General features: G+C 37.2%; 1 protein-coding gene across 2 annotated transcripts in view; it reads left to right on the forward strand.

Moving 5' to 3' along the window:
* The window catches only part of PRSS12 (serine protease 12), a 38660-nt gene that overhangs the window by 3124 nt on the left and 20528 nt on the right, over positions 1–15008 (forward strand). For both annotated transcript variants that reach the window (XR_003497082.3, XM_027456788.3), the window contains exons 2-7: positions 4645–4783; positions 6944–7122; positions 9234–9384; positions 12571–12749; positions 13395–13536; positions 14488–14684. Coding sequence is in view for 1 of the 2 variants with exons in the window: in XM_027456788.3 (XP_027312589.3) it covers positions 4645–4783; positions 6944–7122; positions 9234–9384; positions 12571–12749; positions 13395–13536; positions 14488–14684 (987 nt within the window). In the remaining variant the exon portion in view is untranslated. The remainder of the gene's footprint in view (positions 1–4644; positions 4784–6943; positions 7123–9233; positions 9385–12570; positions 12750–13394; positions 13537–14487; positions 14685–15008) is intronic.

Here is a 15008-nt window from a genome sequence, read left to right on the forward strand (position 1 = left end):
GCAAGATATAGCATGTATCAATGGGTGACCCTTACAAGTAGTGTTAATTTATACCTAGTTAATTGACTGCGAGGCAACAGAGATGAATTATCAGTGCAGGGCCTTTCTGTGGCACTATCCCACATTGTAACACCTTGCAAAAGGTGTTACAATGGAAATTATGTAGCAAGCAAACCAAAGAGCAAATTAATGAGAAAATGATTGTTCTGTAGTTTATTCAAAATGTTGCGGTATTCAGCCCCTGGTAGTTATTTTAAAACAAAAATAACATTTGCAGTTTCTACGAATTTCCAGAATTGTAATATTTCTTTTGCTTTCCTTCAGACCTCTGAATGTAGCACCAGAGGAGAAGGCACAGGAAAATTCTCCTTATAATTACTCTTGAAAATCTACATTTTATAGCCAAACTACAAGCCTTTGAACACAGGTGTTATGAAGAAAATACTGGTACACATTTATCTCAAACCCTATCATGGCAGTACTTACACAAGCAAAAATGAAGTGATTCTCATTCTATTTTCAATTCAGCCACACGTAGTAACAATGCTTGTTCTCAGTGAAATGTAGAAAATAAAACAGGGTTTGAAGTTATGCAGCATCTCTGGGCATGAGAATGGTAGAGCAGAAGAGCCAAGTGGACCACGTGTGTTGTACATGTATAAAGCACAATTCCTTTGAAGCACTTCTTTTTGGAGTTTATTAAAAGTTGGCTGGGCAGTTTTCCTCTTTTTTTTTTTTTTTTTAATTGCTGTGTCTCAGCTTGAGTCTGTATGGCAGGTGCTGCTGAGCAAGTCTCAGCAGCACCCACTGGATACCCTTACTTCCTTGCATTTGCAAGTATAACTTAATCTCTTCTAAACAGTGATAGCAGATAGGAAAGATTCTGACTTGGGCAGATACCAGGGCAATTAAAATTACCAAACTGTATGTAAACGACGTGATTGACCATCAGTAACCTCAGGCAGAATGTAATTGAAAGAAATGCGTACACATTTTGAGTGTATATAAATGATTGAGTTTCTGTGAAGGTGGTAAATCTGTATTCTTCAATAAAGGGTTGAATGAATGCCATTCTAGGACCACAATATGTGTCCTAAAGCTACCTGCCAGTCCCACTCTGTGTTCATGTGTCCTTTTCTCTTACTCTTGTGGGGTCAATTCACCTCTCCTGCAGGGGCTCCTTCCTCTTTCTGACCAGTGCTGAGGAGGGCACTGAGAGCTATGGGCAGGGTCCCTGTACTCACTTGCATTCCCTGCTATTGAGCTTGGTGCTAAGAGGCTTGACACCTTATTGAACTCTGTGCATTTCTCAGAGCACTGCATGCTACCCAGAATATTTATTCCTGTGCTAGCTCTGCTCCCATCATGTTTAGTTTTCTTCAGCAACCAAACCAGCTCAAAACTTGCACCTGAAAAAATATGAGATTGTGCTATTATCTACATCTCCACAAACCTAGATGTTCCATTACATATACTGAAGCTAGACCTGTTTGCTGAGAAGTAACTCAAATGCTCTTCTGCAGAGCTGCCCTAGGGAAAGCACAGAAGGAAGCCCCTTGGAACACACATGTTGAAGTGCAGTATGGACCTGTGGTGTTAAAATGTAACAAAATGAAGACTTAACCAGTGAAATTAAGAATTAAGGATTAATAAAATTAAGATTTACTGGTATCCTTTTGATTAGACTAAATATTAGTTTTCTTGCTACCTATGAAGTAAAAGTGTTTCCTGTTCATTTTAACTAGGCAAACACTGACTACCCTACAATGAAGATACTAACACATTCTTAATAACAAAGATAGAGTCATCAGCTAATAATAGTAATATAGCATAAATATACGTGATGGCAGATAACGTTGGTCAGATTGCAATTCCCTGTGATCCATTTGCACATGAAATAAATCTGTTCTGTTACAAAGTAAAAGTTTTGGAAAGTCTATTGGAAAGGAAAAATAACCTATTGAAGCAAAGTGATATATTTTACAGTTCTGTTATGTTTTTTGAGGTATCCATTTTACTGTAATTAATGTATCTCTTGATCCAGTAAAATAACTACCAGGGGCTGAATATTGCAACATTTTGAATAAATTACAGAACAATCATTTTCTCATTAATTTGCTCTTTGGTTTGCTTGCTACATAATTATGACTTATCATAAGCTAACACATACTTCAAAGTGCATATGAAACATACAGAGTACTGTATCATTTTACTTTTGTTAGATTCAGTGCTGGAATACTGAGAAAGAAACACTTAGATTGGGCTTCATGAAATACTAAGCAACCTTTTGGAGGGGTTCAACTTTCAATTAAAAAAAAGGCTTACTGTTTTTCCAGAGGAGCGAATGCTTGATTTTGCCATGGATATTTTAGGTTAGGCATAGCTGTAGATATCAACACCTGCCTAAGAGAAAAGTATGAATCAATGCAACCGTGTTAGAAATAGTTTTGTTATACCGTATATTCAGTTGACTCTATTATATTTAAGATGTAATTAAAGGTTTAATATTAGTTACATGTAAGAATAGGCTTTCTCTTTATTTCCCTCTAGATTAAATTATAGGTGAAAATTAAGAATATATCAAATTTGTTAAAAATATACCTTTAATGATCATATTGTGTCTTTTTCCCATATGATGGTAGCTGGTTCTTTATTTTGTTTTATTTTCTTGTGAGATAAACAGAGGTCTGTTATATATTCTACTGTCTTTCAAAGAATGTTGGTGTTCCTATAAGCAGCTGTAAATCTGCAGGAAAAAGGCAAACCAAAATATTTTGTTGAGATAGGAGATTATTTTTTTTTACATCCTTCATTTTTTGGTTTTCTGTAGGTCTTGTCACAGAGGTGCATGGAAATAAGGCTCTGTGTACATGAATAAATTCTTCCGCTGTTGTCACTGGGAATTCTGCAAGTATGGAAAGAGCAGTGAGACACATTCTGCCATGGAGACTTTAGAAGATAATTATAATCGTCTAGTACACCCTTATCCAAATATTTGCAAAGAACTGCTCTATAATGTGCACTCAGGAAACACTGTATCGACTTCAATAGGTGTCATGCAGGACCTTAAGCAATCATGTACAAAAATAAACTCGTTTATGGAGACGACATCTTCCAACACAATTTCTGGAATGGCAGGAATCATTTTGCTATGACTAAAATCTATATTTGAAGTGGAAATAATAGTCTACACAAAAGTTTGGTGAGCAGAAATAAACAAAATTCCAGAGCCTGTCTGCATGTGACAGAGAAGCACGAAAACAAAGACTATAAAGACAGAAAAACAACAAGCAATATGTCTACAGTGTTGCTATAATTAATCCATTAATCACTCTCTGTGCTGAATGATAGCTCACCCTGTAACATAAGATGAATAACTTTTGTTTGTAGTTTACTGCACAGTAAGTTACCGCTGAGAAAATAAATAGGAGGCAAAAAGGAACACACAAAATCAAATTTGAGGTTAATTAATTCCTCGAGTCATTTGGCAGTCATTTGGCTTGGGAGTTTTATAAACTATACTGAACTAAATTCAAACCAGAACACAATCTGAGTGAAAGCCGAGAAGAAAAAATATACCGACCTATTTTTGCTATTATTATAATTATTATTATATACTCATATATGAACACAGAAGGCAGGGACAAACATTGACTTTTCTCTTCTACTGCTAAAAACGCTGCAAGCTGGATGATGGCATAGCTTCTGATTTTAAGTAGATCACAGAGCAGAGGCAGATGGATTAACTGAGATTTCAGGCGATATTAATGCACACAATTAGTCTGTTTGATAATTTAACAGAAATTTACTCTTGCTGAATTACTGTTCTGACTTTTTGTTCTGCTTCTGTAGATTTAGACCTATAATCAGCTTTCTCCCACCTTTATAAGTGTCACTTGGCTACATTCAACAGCAGATACATCTTGCACCTCAAGTAAAAATACTGTAATATAAAAATGCAAAATCTATTAATTTTCTTGGATTTGTGTGTTGTTGCTCCCAAGAAGACGACTTTTTTCCCACTTATTTTAGAAAATTCCTAATATTTTTAGCTTGTTTTGTCTGAGAATTTCCTTAAAACCCCTCAAGAATTAATAGAACTATATCAAGCGTATTCCTGTCTGAGAACAAGTATGAACAAATGCATTCTTTGGCTAAAATAAACTACTTACATACATGACATACATAATCTTACATGGCTCAGAGCAAAAGCTATGCAATCCATGTTTTTTTATTTTATTTTTTATTTTTTTATTTTTTTAATGCTGGATGGACTTAGGAGGAAGATAAAAGCATAACATTCATATATAGATAGATTTTGCTCATCTGGGTACATTTTTTTTAACCACATTTAAATGATTATGCAGTCTGTACATACTTTCTTTTGGTGGTTAGATCTTTAACTAGGTTGTAGCATCAGAAGAGTCAGAAAAGTTATGGAAGAAGATTGTCTGCTTTTATATATCACATATATATGTTAGATATGACTGAGTACTTCTTAGCTTACCCAAAGTGTGCAAAGTAAGATGGTAGTGCATGAAACAGGAATTCACTCTGCTGAGGGAAAAACAAATTCGGAGTCTATTATGTAGGATAAATGAGCGATGGACCATCTTGGAGACCTAACTTTCTTCTTTTAACTAGGGTCAGTGAGACTCCAAGGTGGCAAGAATGAGTTTGAAGGCACAGTGGAGGTTTATTTGAATGGAGTCTGGGGAACAATCTGTGGCAGCCATTGGGACAATAACGATGCAACAGTCGTATGTCGGCAGCTTGCACTTGGGTAAGTTTTAATCTGAGTAAAAGTCAGTGGACTTATTTTAATGATATTACAGTGTAAAGGGTGATCTTTTGCATCTTTAAATTGTGTTATATATTTCAAAGAGGTCACTGTGAGAATCAGTATTTCATCTGAAAGCTGTGTGTGGGATCTGATGAAGAGCAGAGGCAGGGTAGGTCTGTGCTTTCAAAGTAAAACAAAATCTGCTTTAGATCTCTCATCCAGGAGATGTCCATGAGCACAGAAATATGAGGTCTGATCCTAATCTCGCTTATGTAAGTGTCAATTAAGGGCAGCTCTTGTTAAGTTACTGAATCTACAAAAATGTAAATGTGGTCAGAATTAGCTTCTCCATGGCCTCCTAATCTAAGGAATATTCCTGTTTTCCAGGATCATGGTGTTAACCTGGTAATTGTCCATAATATCTTCCAAAAAGACATATGGGAGGCATTCTAGATTTTGGGGGAAATGTGGTGTTTTTGCTGTGTGCATCATCCTGCAACTAGATAATCTGTATGGTTAATTTTACTGTTACACTTCAATAACTAGACACAAAAAAATCAAATTTTGCAGCTTTATATTCTCATGAAAACATTTTATAGGGTCATGGTAATATTGCAGTGTTTGAAAGTCCCTGAACTGTGCTAACAGCTCACTGTCCTTATTGACCACTGTTTCCCTCTGCTATCAGAGGGGATTTAATCAACAGGACATTTTAATGTAATGTAGTCATTCATCTCTAGATAATGCCTATAGTGATGTTGCAATTCCAATAGCAAGACAAAACTGAGGAAAAGGAAGAAAATGCCCATACCTTCAGGAATCTTAAAAAATGCAAATTCAGCTAGAAAATCAATGTTATCCAAGTTAGGCAAACAAGTATTACTTGGATATCCTCCCTTAGAACTCCATTCAGTTTGCAGATTCTCAATAAGCCGCAAAGTATGGCTGGATTTATTGCCTTTCTAACTTTTCTTGCAGTTACATGTCAAAGAAGTGATTATGTTTCCTACAAGCAGCAGGGGGCTAGGATACCATATTTGCATTGTGGCATTCCTAATGGTTATTCCACTTTTTAAGACTGCAAGCCAGAACAATATCTAAGCTGTTTTATAATGTTCAATATTAATCTCGACACACCACGCCAACTTAAAAAATATAAGGATTAGATGGGATAAAAGTTCAGCCATCTGGAGGCTGTGATTTTGCTTATGACTTAGCTGTCTACATGCAATATTTCCTTTCCTCATTTTAATTTAAGTCCTTTTTGCCTTCCATATCCATACCATTCCAATCAACATTTCAGCTGAACAAGACTGCTATTAGCAAAAGTAGTTCAGTGATATGAGTAAATGGCTTGGTCTTTTTAACAGAAATGACTTTAAACCTGAATCCAGGAGAAAAAAAAAAAAAAAAAAAAAAAAAGCAAGTATTTCAAGTATTTGAAAGTATTTGAAATAACATGTAGTTGAAAGTTTATGTGTATGTTGTCTTGAGTATTTGGCAGAAATGTGGATCTATACACCACAAGGTGAATTCACTAGGTTTTAGTGATGGTTTTCAGGTGCTTCCATTTTTCTGCTCTTTTGACGTTACAATACTTGGGTTTTGTTTTTAATTTATTTTTGTTGGGCATTATATGGAAGATAAGAACATTCAGTGAGTAGATTCAGTCTGGGAAGGAAAGGAAGCTGTTTATAAATGTTCAGGGGATGGATGGATGGATGCATGGATGGATGGATGAACGGGAATGGCTGAAAAGACAATAATGAACATGAGCCTGATCTAATGTAGCATGAGGTGAATTTTACAGCCCCATATCATAACCATATTATATGACGTGCATATTGGGAGAGGAGAAAAGTGAAAGGCCCCTTCGCATTATTTCTCTTGGAAGTGTATCTGTTGTGGGATGGTACTGTAGGTTCACATATGGACTGTGGAAGGAACTTCTGTGTTGATTTTTGTAGTTAAGAACTGGGAGAACAGGAATGCGACTGGCATTACCCTGTTCAAGAAAGCCCTTTCTTTTTGTCCTGGTTTCAGTTAGGACATTTTCTACCCCAATATTTATATATAAGTACCAGCAATGAACAGATTTCACAAACAAATGTTTCACTCCCCTTGCCCCCAGCTCTAACATCCTGATTATTCTTCTTACAGTGAAAAAGGTACAGCAAAACACATACCATTTTCTGGACTGGGCGTTATTCCTGTTTACTGGAGTGAAGTGCGTTGTCGTGGTGATGAAGCAACTATATTGTCATGTGAAAAAGACATCTGGCAGGATGGAACATGTCCTCAAAAAGTGGCTGCTGCTGTCACGTGTAGCTCTTCCCTGGGTAAAAAAAAAAAAACAACAACATTTGGTATTTACCTTATTTAAATGGAAGTAGTAATAATTAATCATTATTAAATAAATAAACGTTATTAGACTTCTTGGAACAGGAAATTAAACAGATTGACTCATAGCATCATTAACTATTTCAGATTCCACTATGCTGTGCAAGCTGAAGAACCACCTTTTACATTTTTATAATCAAGAAGCAAAATGTTGGTTTGAGATCCAGGTTGTGAGGAAGGGTGAAGAAGCTAGAATCCCCCAAGGGACTTCTGGCTGTTAAAGTAGGATCGTTTATCCCTCTCATGTTATTTATTTATTTACTTACTTACTCACTCAGAGGTTCTTTGGTAGCCAAACACTATACATCAATTTGTTAGCTTTTCTTGAACAATAGGGAGGAGCACCAATTTCACTCAAAGGCTAACCACAACTTTAGTACAGAAGTGTCTGATGCATCTTGGGCTTACATTCCTTACTGTGACTGTGGCTGGCATTGCACAAGGAGCTATAAAGTGTTTGTCCTATTCTGTGTACATTTAAAACAGCAGGACCGAGACCTGAAGACTGCCACCTCACACATCACTCATACAAATCAAGTGATATTACCAGGAAAATGTATTATCAAGGCTTTTAAGATATTTCATATTATTTTAACTGACGTGATAAACAGCATCTAAATAGGCAGTTATGCCACCAGGTTTAAGATGCTGCTGACCTCAAGGAAGGCTGGCAGTGCTGAGAAGCTGGCAGTGGCAGTCTCTTCAACTGTAAGCAAAACATGTTGTATTGCTGCAGCCAACCCTGTGCTTCTTTTCCTTTCCTACTTGCATTCCTACCCCAAAGGTAGATGCGTTTTTGTCCTAAAGCTCCACTGTTCATGTGGAATATTTTGATGAATGACTTCCCAAACCATAATTTTATTCTTAATTTAGAAAACAGTAGTGTAGAGGATAGAAAAATCCTTAAGCTAGGAAAGAATTTGAAGGCCAAGGCAAGAGACAGTTTTGCCTGAAGAAACTGAAAACTATACATTTGGAAAATTATACTTTTTGATCATAAGGTTTTCCTTCTACTTATAAAAATTTTCACCAGAAAAGCTTGTTTTGTTTAGATAAATATATTGAAGGCTTTTTGTCTGTTTCAGTAATGCTGAAAGCGAGATTATCAATAATTCAGAGCCCAGGATATCTAAAATTAGTTAAATTGATCCTGAGATTCTGCAGACTAGATGAAGTTTTCTGAAGTTGCCTGTTCTGCAGGTTCTACTGCCATTAGCATTTTAAGTAATTACAAAAGAAACAAACCCAGCAATAACAACAAAAAAACATTTCACACCACTGAATAGTAAGATAGACTTGGAGAAATTCCCTCAATTTTTTTGTTTTCAGCCAAGAAATAGATGAAGTAGCATTAATTGCTTGGAAAGTATACGCAAAAATGAACCACACTGTACATCATTCAAATGCTATATATGGTTAAACTTTGAAATAACCTTTTAAATACAAAAGTGACTAATTTTTTACATGATTTTAAGCTGGTTCTGTTATAGCTTTCTGTGGAAGTGATGCTTCCAAGCACGTTTACTGCTGCACCACAAAAGGTCTAATTATTTGAAAAGACCAAAAATGACACCACATCTCAGAAACAGGCTGACAGGTTAAGGAAGGACACAATACTTGCACAATTAAAGTGAGGCAATGAGATTTCCATGCTTTGACATGAAAACGTAAGGGTGAAATTCTACTTCTGTGGCAATGAAAGAATTTTTTGCCTCTTACAGATTTTGTCTTCTGGGACCAATGTTGCCCTTAGTGGTAGAAGTGCAACCACTGACTGACTACACCACTGAGTGTAGTACTTGGTCCTAAGTATCTGTGGACACTTAAGAAACTCGAGGGCAGTATGGCTTCTTGTCTGTATAATATTTTTCATCTTCCAAGAGTGGAGCTCAGGGGAAACTTGCTATTTTCTAGCAAGTTTAATTTCAGGTTTTCCATCTAATTAGAAAAATTAAAATCTAATTCTTGAGCAGTGTCAGAGAAACCCTCTTTTCCCTTTACTATCAGGGTAACAAAATGACCTGTTCCTATAACCTGTGTTTGATCACAGCTTCTGTCTTTACTCTGATCCGGCTGGCTGGTGGGAACAACGCTTACGAAGGAAGAGTAGAAGTCTACCATGCGGGCCAGTGGGGCACTATCTGTGATGATCAGTGGGATGACGCGGATGCTGAAGTTGTCTGTCGGCAGCTTGGCCTTGGGTTTGTTTTTCTACATGTTTTCTACTCCAGCAGCAAAGCAGGGAAGGTAGTAATATACATAGCCTGGACTTTTCCAAAGATAGTCCTTTAAAATTGCACTTATTCTTCAAAGCAGGAACTACATTTATTTATAGAAAGATCAGGTACAGTGCCAATACTTTCAAGTCCTTGGAACTTTGTTTTGTACAATCCAATTTCCAGTGTTATGTGATAGATGCAGTTTTGTCTGTAAGGATCTTTCTCAGAATAAATTCTGACTTTTTATTGAACATGCATTACAATTTCAGAAAAGTTGCAATCAAAATCCCTAGGTGAAGACAAGGAAGTTGCTTTTACTGTTGCAATCTTTTCATCCATTTCCGTTCAGCTGAAGAGTTTAACAGTCTCCTTGCTTTGGAGTGAGAGCACCGCTCCTGTCAGAAAGGATAATCTTTTTGGCCTACCCATGAGAATCTCTGAAGATTTAAGTCACGAACCTCTGAAAACTGTCAGTTTGCATGCACTGAGTAGATACCAGTCTGAAGTTTTGAAGTAGATACCAGTTGAAGTTGCAAGCGATTCTGTCTGAACTAAGCATGGTCCATAATTTAGTCATAGCAGCACAACAGGATTTTCTTGTCCCTCTTCTGAACAGCTGGGGGTGATTTTGGTACCACACAGAGGATAGCTATCCAGTGCATGAGGAAAGATGCTGAAGAGCTGGGAGGCAAAGAGAACTGCTGGATCACAGACAAAGGAGACGGGGACAACTGGGATGAAAGGCAGATGGGTTGGAGAGGGAAAGAATGAGGAGCAAGATGCAGAAATGGTACTAAGATATAAAACCAAGGAGGACTAGGAGATTACATATGAGACAGCCTGGGCTGAGAACTAAACAGGTCATTGTAGAGGAGATTGGGATAGAACTCACCTGCAAAACTCTGCTGGAGTTATGAAGAATTAAAAGAAGTGGTGGTGAAGGCAGCAAGTTTTATGGTGTTAACTGGTAGCCCACAGAGTGCATTCATTTTTTAACCTGAAACTGAGGCCGTGTACTCCTGCTGGTGCCATGCAAATTAGCTCAAAATGCTGAGATCTGTGCTGTACTTAAAAAGCTTCTAAACCTACTGGTGAGCTGTGTGGGAACCAGCATGCCCCTTTGACTCCAGACTTCCATTTTTCCCTAGTTTATTTTCCTTTTAAGTCTAAGGTTTATGTAGAAGACTAAGTTAAAAAAAAAAAAAAAAAGGCAAAGAAAGGCATTACAGGTATTAGTAGCATGTAAAGATTGTGTAATGTCAGCTCAACCCTCTTGTGTATATGATTAATGGTAGGATCATCATCATTAGATGACCATGCATGTTGATATGTTATTTGGAATTAGAAAGGTCATTCTAAAGAAAAGGTAATGTCTCATTAAAAACCTCTGTCTCTCAAAAAAAAAAAAAAAGGTACTAGAGGTACTAGCTTCAGACTGAATTTACTAATTTGCCCTGATAAATTCCCAGAAGAAAGCAGAATGTGTTTTGCTAAAATGTTACTTGCTGAGTGCTCGAGGATATTTTTGTTTTGCTCAATTACTTCTCTGAAGCAATTGCAGATCACAGCTCATCTCCCTACTGAGTAAATAGGACTTGCTTTTTGCTATTTTCTGTGCACCCCACCACTTGAAGAAGGCATCTGGTCATCAGAGAAACAGTCTGAAAAGTCACAGCACTTTTAAGATTGAGCTTAACACTTCAGCTTAACAATTTGAAAAACAAATAGATTTAAAAAAAGATACGAATGCAAAACACAGATTATTTAATTTACCTTTCTCATATGTGCTTTTATTTACTGGGCACATATCATCTACATGATATCAACCACAACTTCCTACTTCCTTCCTTTTCATAGAACCTTTTTCTGATCTTGGTTTAACTTTTTGTAAGCCTTTTATTGTTGCTATTTTTCCCATACCCCTTTTACTGTTTATCAGTAATTTGTATGATCACAAACTGTAAATTTAGTATTGTTTTCCTATAAAAAGAGAGAACAGATTGAATAGCTTTATACAAAGCAGTAGAAATGAAACCCATACCTATCTAAATCCATATACGGATCAATAAAGCATTGCCTTAAAAACATGAACTAATGCAACTCACATTGAGAAGATCACAGCAATGGACATTTCTGACACACCTTTGCAAAAGCCTTTTAAGAGTTTGAATGACTACAGTCTGAAACAAAAAAGCCAAGATCTGTCACATTTTCAGTATAAACTGAATATACCTTTCCTGCTAGGTGTTATGCAATGATATTCATAATAAGACAGATATTGAAAACACTTGCATAAAAACAAGACTGGATATATGAATGGAGAAACCATTGAGTGGAAGGAAAACAAACCATTAAAAATCATTTAGATATGAAAGACATTTTATCTTAACAAATAGAAGTGGAAAAATCCTGATAGATCATAAAGTGTTCCACATTGCATGATTTCTGTAATGCTGAACCAATGGAGTGTTTTCAGTTTATGTAGGTTTTTGTGCTCAAAATCCCCTGTGCTGACATAACACGTATAACAAGCATAAGGGTACTTATTGGTCTGTTTGCTGTTCTTATTTCTACAACTAATTTACCTTATGACATTGTCAATTCACTTATGATCTCTTTACCATGGTTTTTAAATGACTAAATGGAGAACAGTCATGTTTAGCTGCTTCAGATATGTATTTGAGATTTGTTTGATATGCTTTGAGGTTAACACATGAAAGTTGCTGTAGGAATCTATAGGATAATTATGACCGCATATAAATATTAGATGAAAATTAAAAGTGGAAGCCTTGTACCCATCTGTAAATCTACAATATTTTTTTAGGAATGTTATTCTTAAAAATTAAGAGACAGAAAAGGAAAGTGTCGTAAATATGAAACAACGGAATTTGATGTCAAAAGCATGTTCAAACTATGGAAATGTCAAAACAGCATGCTTAAGTTCAGCTGTAGTTGAACTGAAGCTGAGATGGAAGCTGGGCACAGAATGACATTGCAGTAAAGGTATAAAACGGGCTGCACTGTCAGCTGGTTACCTGAGCAGCAGCTTCTCAGGCAGTCCTGTTTGCTATTTTAGAAGCTGGATATGCAAGATTTTAGCTGTTCCCACTGCATCCAAGACTCTTCAGCTTGCCTGTACTTGACTCGGTGTTTGTTCCATTTTGACAGGGGTGTTGCCAAGGCATGGAGCCAGGCTTACTTTGGAGAAGGCTCAGGCCCCGTGCTGCTGGATGAAGTGCGCTGTACAGGAAACGAGCTATCTATAGAACAGTGTCCAAAAAGCTCCTGGCAGGAACACAACTGTGGCCACAAAGAAGATGCTGGTGTCTCCTGTACGCCTCTTGCAGGTAGTTCAATTACCAATAAACACACAAGAACAACAGTGACACATGCAGAACTGTTGTCTCTGGAGAGAGAATTTTTAAAGTCTGCAATTGCACAAACCCGCCCCAGTAATAACATGTTGTGGCAGTATCAAAAAGAGCTGGCTGTTGCCTGTGGAAATTTTAGAGGTACAGAAAACCATTATTCCACACAAAGCCTTGGTTCTTCTGCAGCATGCTAACTGGCACTTACTGTACAGGGCATGCCTTAACCATGTATCGCATCTATCAGTAACAGTAGAACATAAAAGCAATGGGAAAGAGCAGAATATACAAAGAAAATGATAGGGTGTCTGTACAATGACATCATGCAATTAGAACCCATTCCTGTGAACTTGGTGTGTAATAAGGGCTTGGGGGATCAAAATCTCACACTTTTTCTCTGGCTCTTAAGCAACTGCATTACGCAACACTTCCCAACAACCTGGGCACATTATGGCATTTCTTTCATCTTCTCATTAAGTGGCATTCAGTGACCAGCACTAGATTTAGTAATCGAATAATGAGATACAGTAAAATATGATGCTATTCATTTTATTTCAGAACAATAATTGGACCTAAGAAAAACTGATTCTTGTTTTTGTTTTTCCTTACTTGTTAATGACACAGATGGTGCATTAAGGCTAACAAGTGGGAAAGGTGGTCATGAGGGACGCCTGGAGGTCTATTATACTGGGCAGTGGGGCACAATCTGCGATGATGGGTGGACAGAGCTGAATACACAGGTGGTTTGCCGGCAGCTGGGATTTAAGTAAGATTACTTGGTATTAGATATCTGACTCTTTGACTTGACAATGATGATAGACATTTACATGAACCCTATATTCTTCAAGAGGCTGTTTTATTAATATTAGCTGAGTGCTTCCTAGAAACTACTGAGTTATGATCCATTAAAGCCTGCTTCCCTTAGTCTCCATCAAATATTTATGGCCTCAGTTTAGGTAGGACAAAAAGCTTCAGCTCAGTCTATGGTTCAGCAGTTTCTATTCACTGAGATCCTTACAATCATCTTTTTGGCTAAGTGATCCACAGAGAATAATAAATTTGTTGTGTTCTACTTTACCTAAAAAAGATCAATTCTTCAACATCTTTGCTCATGGAACAGTCTTCAAAAATCACAGACGTACAAGGTATAAGTCCTTGTGGATCTAGCTCAAAAAAACCAACACAGTCCAGCCCTGAGACACTGTTATGTATTGAAAAATATATTTTAGAAAAATTCCCACTAGTTTCATGCATTCATTCTTAACTATTTTTTACGCTGGCTGTGGTTAGAAGATACACTCTCACTAGGTAGTCATTGTTGTGCCTTCATATTATGTCAGATCACATTCAAAAAAGCCAAGACCCTGACGTTAACATGTATATATGATACTAAGAACATGCTCTAAGTCCCAAAGTCAGTGAGACAGATGTGTAATTGGTTGAACAGAAGCCTTAATCAAAGGTGATACATTCTCGAGTCTGGTTCAATGTAACAGTAATGCCTAAAAAATACGCATTATCAGGAAACAAGCATATAGTGCTCTCATTGATTTTAATGCTAACTGAACCTGCTCTGTCATGGTTCATACTGTCCACTGTTACGCTTGAGAAATCCTTACTTCTTAAGAAACAATTAATTTCCTTTCTAGTGCTGAAGTATCACATGCCCTTTGATCACCGTGGACCCAAACATTACGTACATGTGTTTGTTACGCAGGTATGGAAAAAGCGTGCCTGAGAGCTACTCAGAAGGGAATTCTGCTCCCATCTGGCTGGATGATGTCAGTTGCTCAGGGAAGGAGACAAACCTCCTGCAGTGCTCAAGGAGAGAGTGGGGAGAGCATGACTGCAGCCATCAGGAGGACATCAGGCTCATTTGCTACCCAGATAATGACAGCCATAAGCTCTCGCTTGGTAAGGCAGATCTTTGGGAACATCGTAATGGGAGTAATGCTGTGGGTACAGATCCAAGCAAAGCACAGTGTATTTAAAAGGGTCCCCAAAATCTTAATGTTTGGCAGAAGTACTCGATTTAAGATGAGGAAAGGGAAAAGCTCACTTTTTTCCTGAAGATCCTAAGGAAACAGTAGAGAGAGATCAGCATGAATTTGTAAAGTAGCAAAGTCAGATTCCAGTGGTCCTGTTTAGATTCTCTAAATCTTTATCTTCATTGGATTTTAGAACTGTTCAGCCCTTCCCAGTGATACTCTGCATTGCACTCAGCACTCTCCAAGTTCT

This window comes from Anas platyrhynchos, chromosome 4 (assembly GCF_047663525.1).
Source record: "Anas platyrhynchos isolate ZD024472 breed Pekin duck chromosome 4, IASCAAS_PekinDuck_T2T, whole genome shotgun sequence".
Taxonomy (NCBI): domain Eukaryota; kingdom Metazoa; phylum Chordata; class Aves; order Anseriformes; family Anatidae; genus Anas; species Anas platyrhynchos.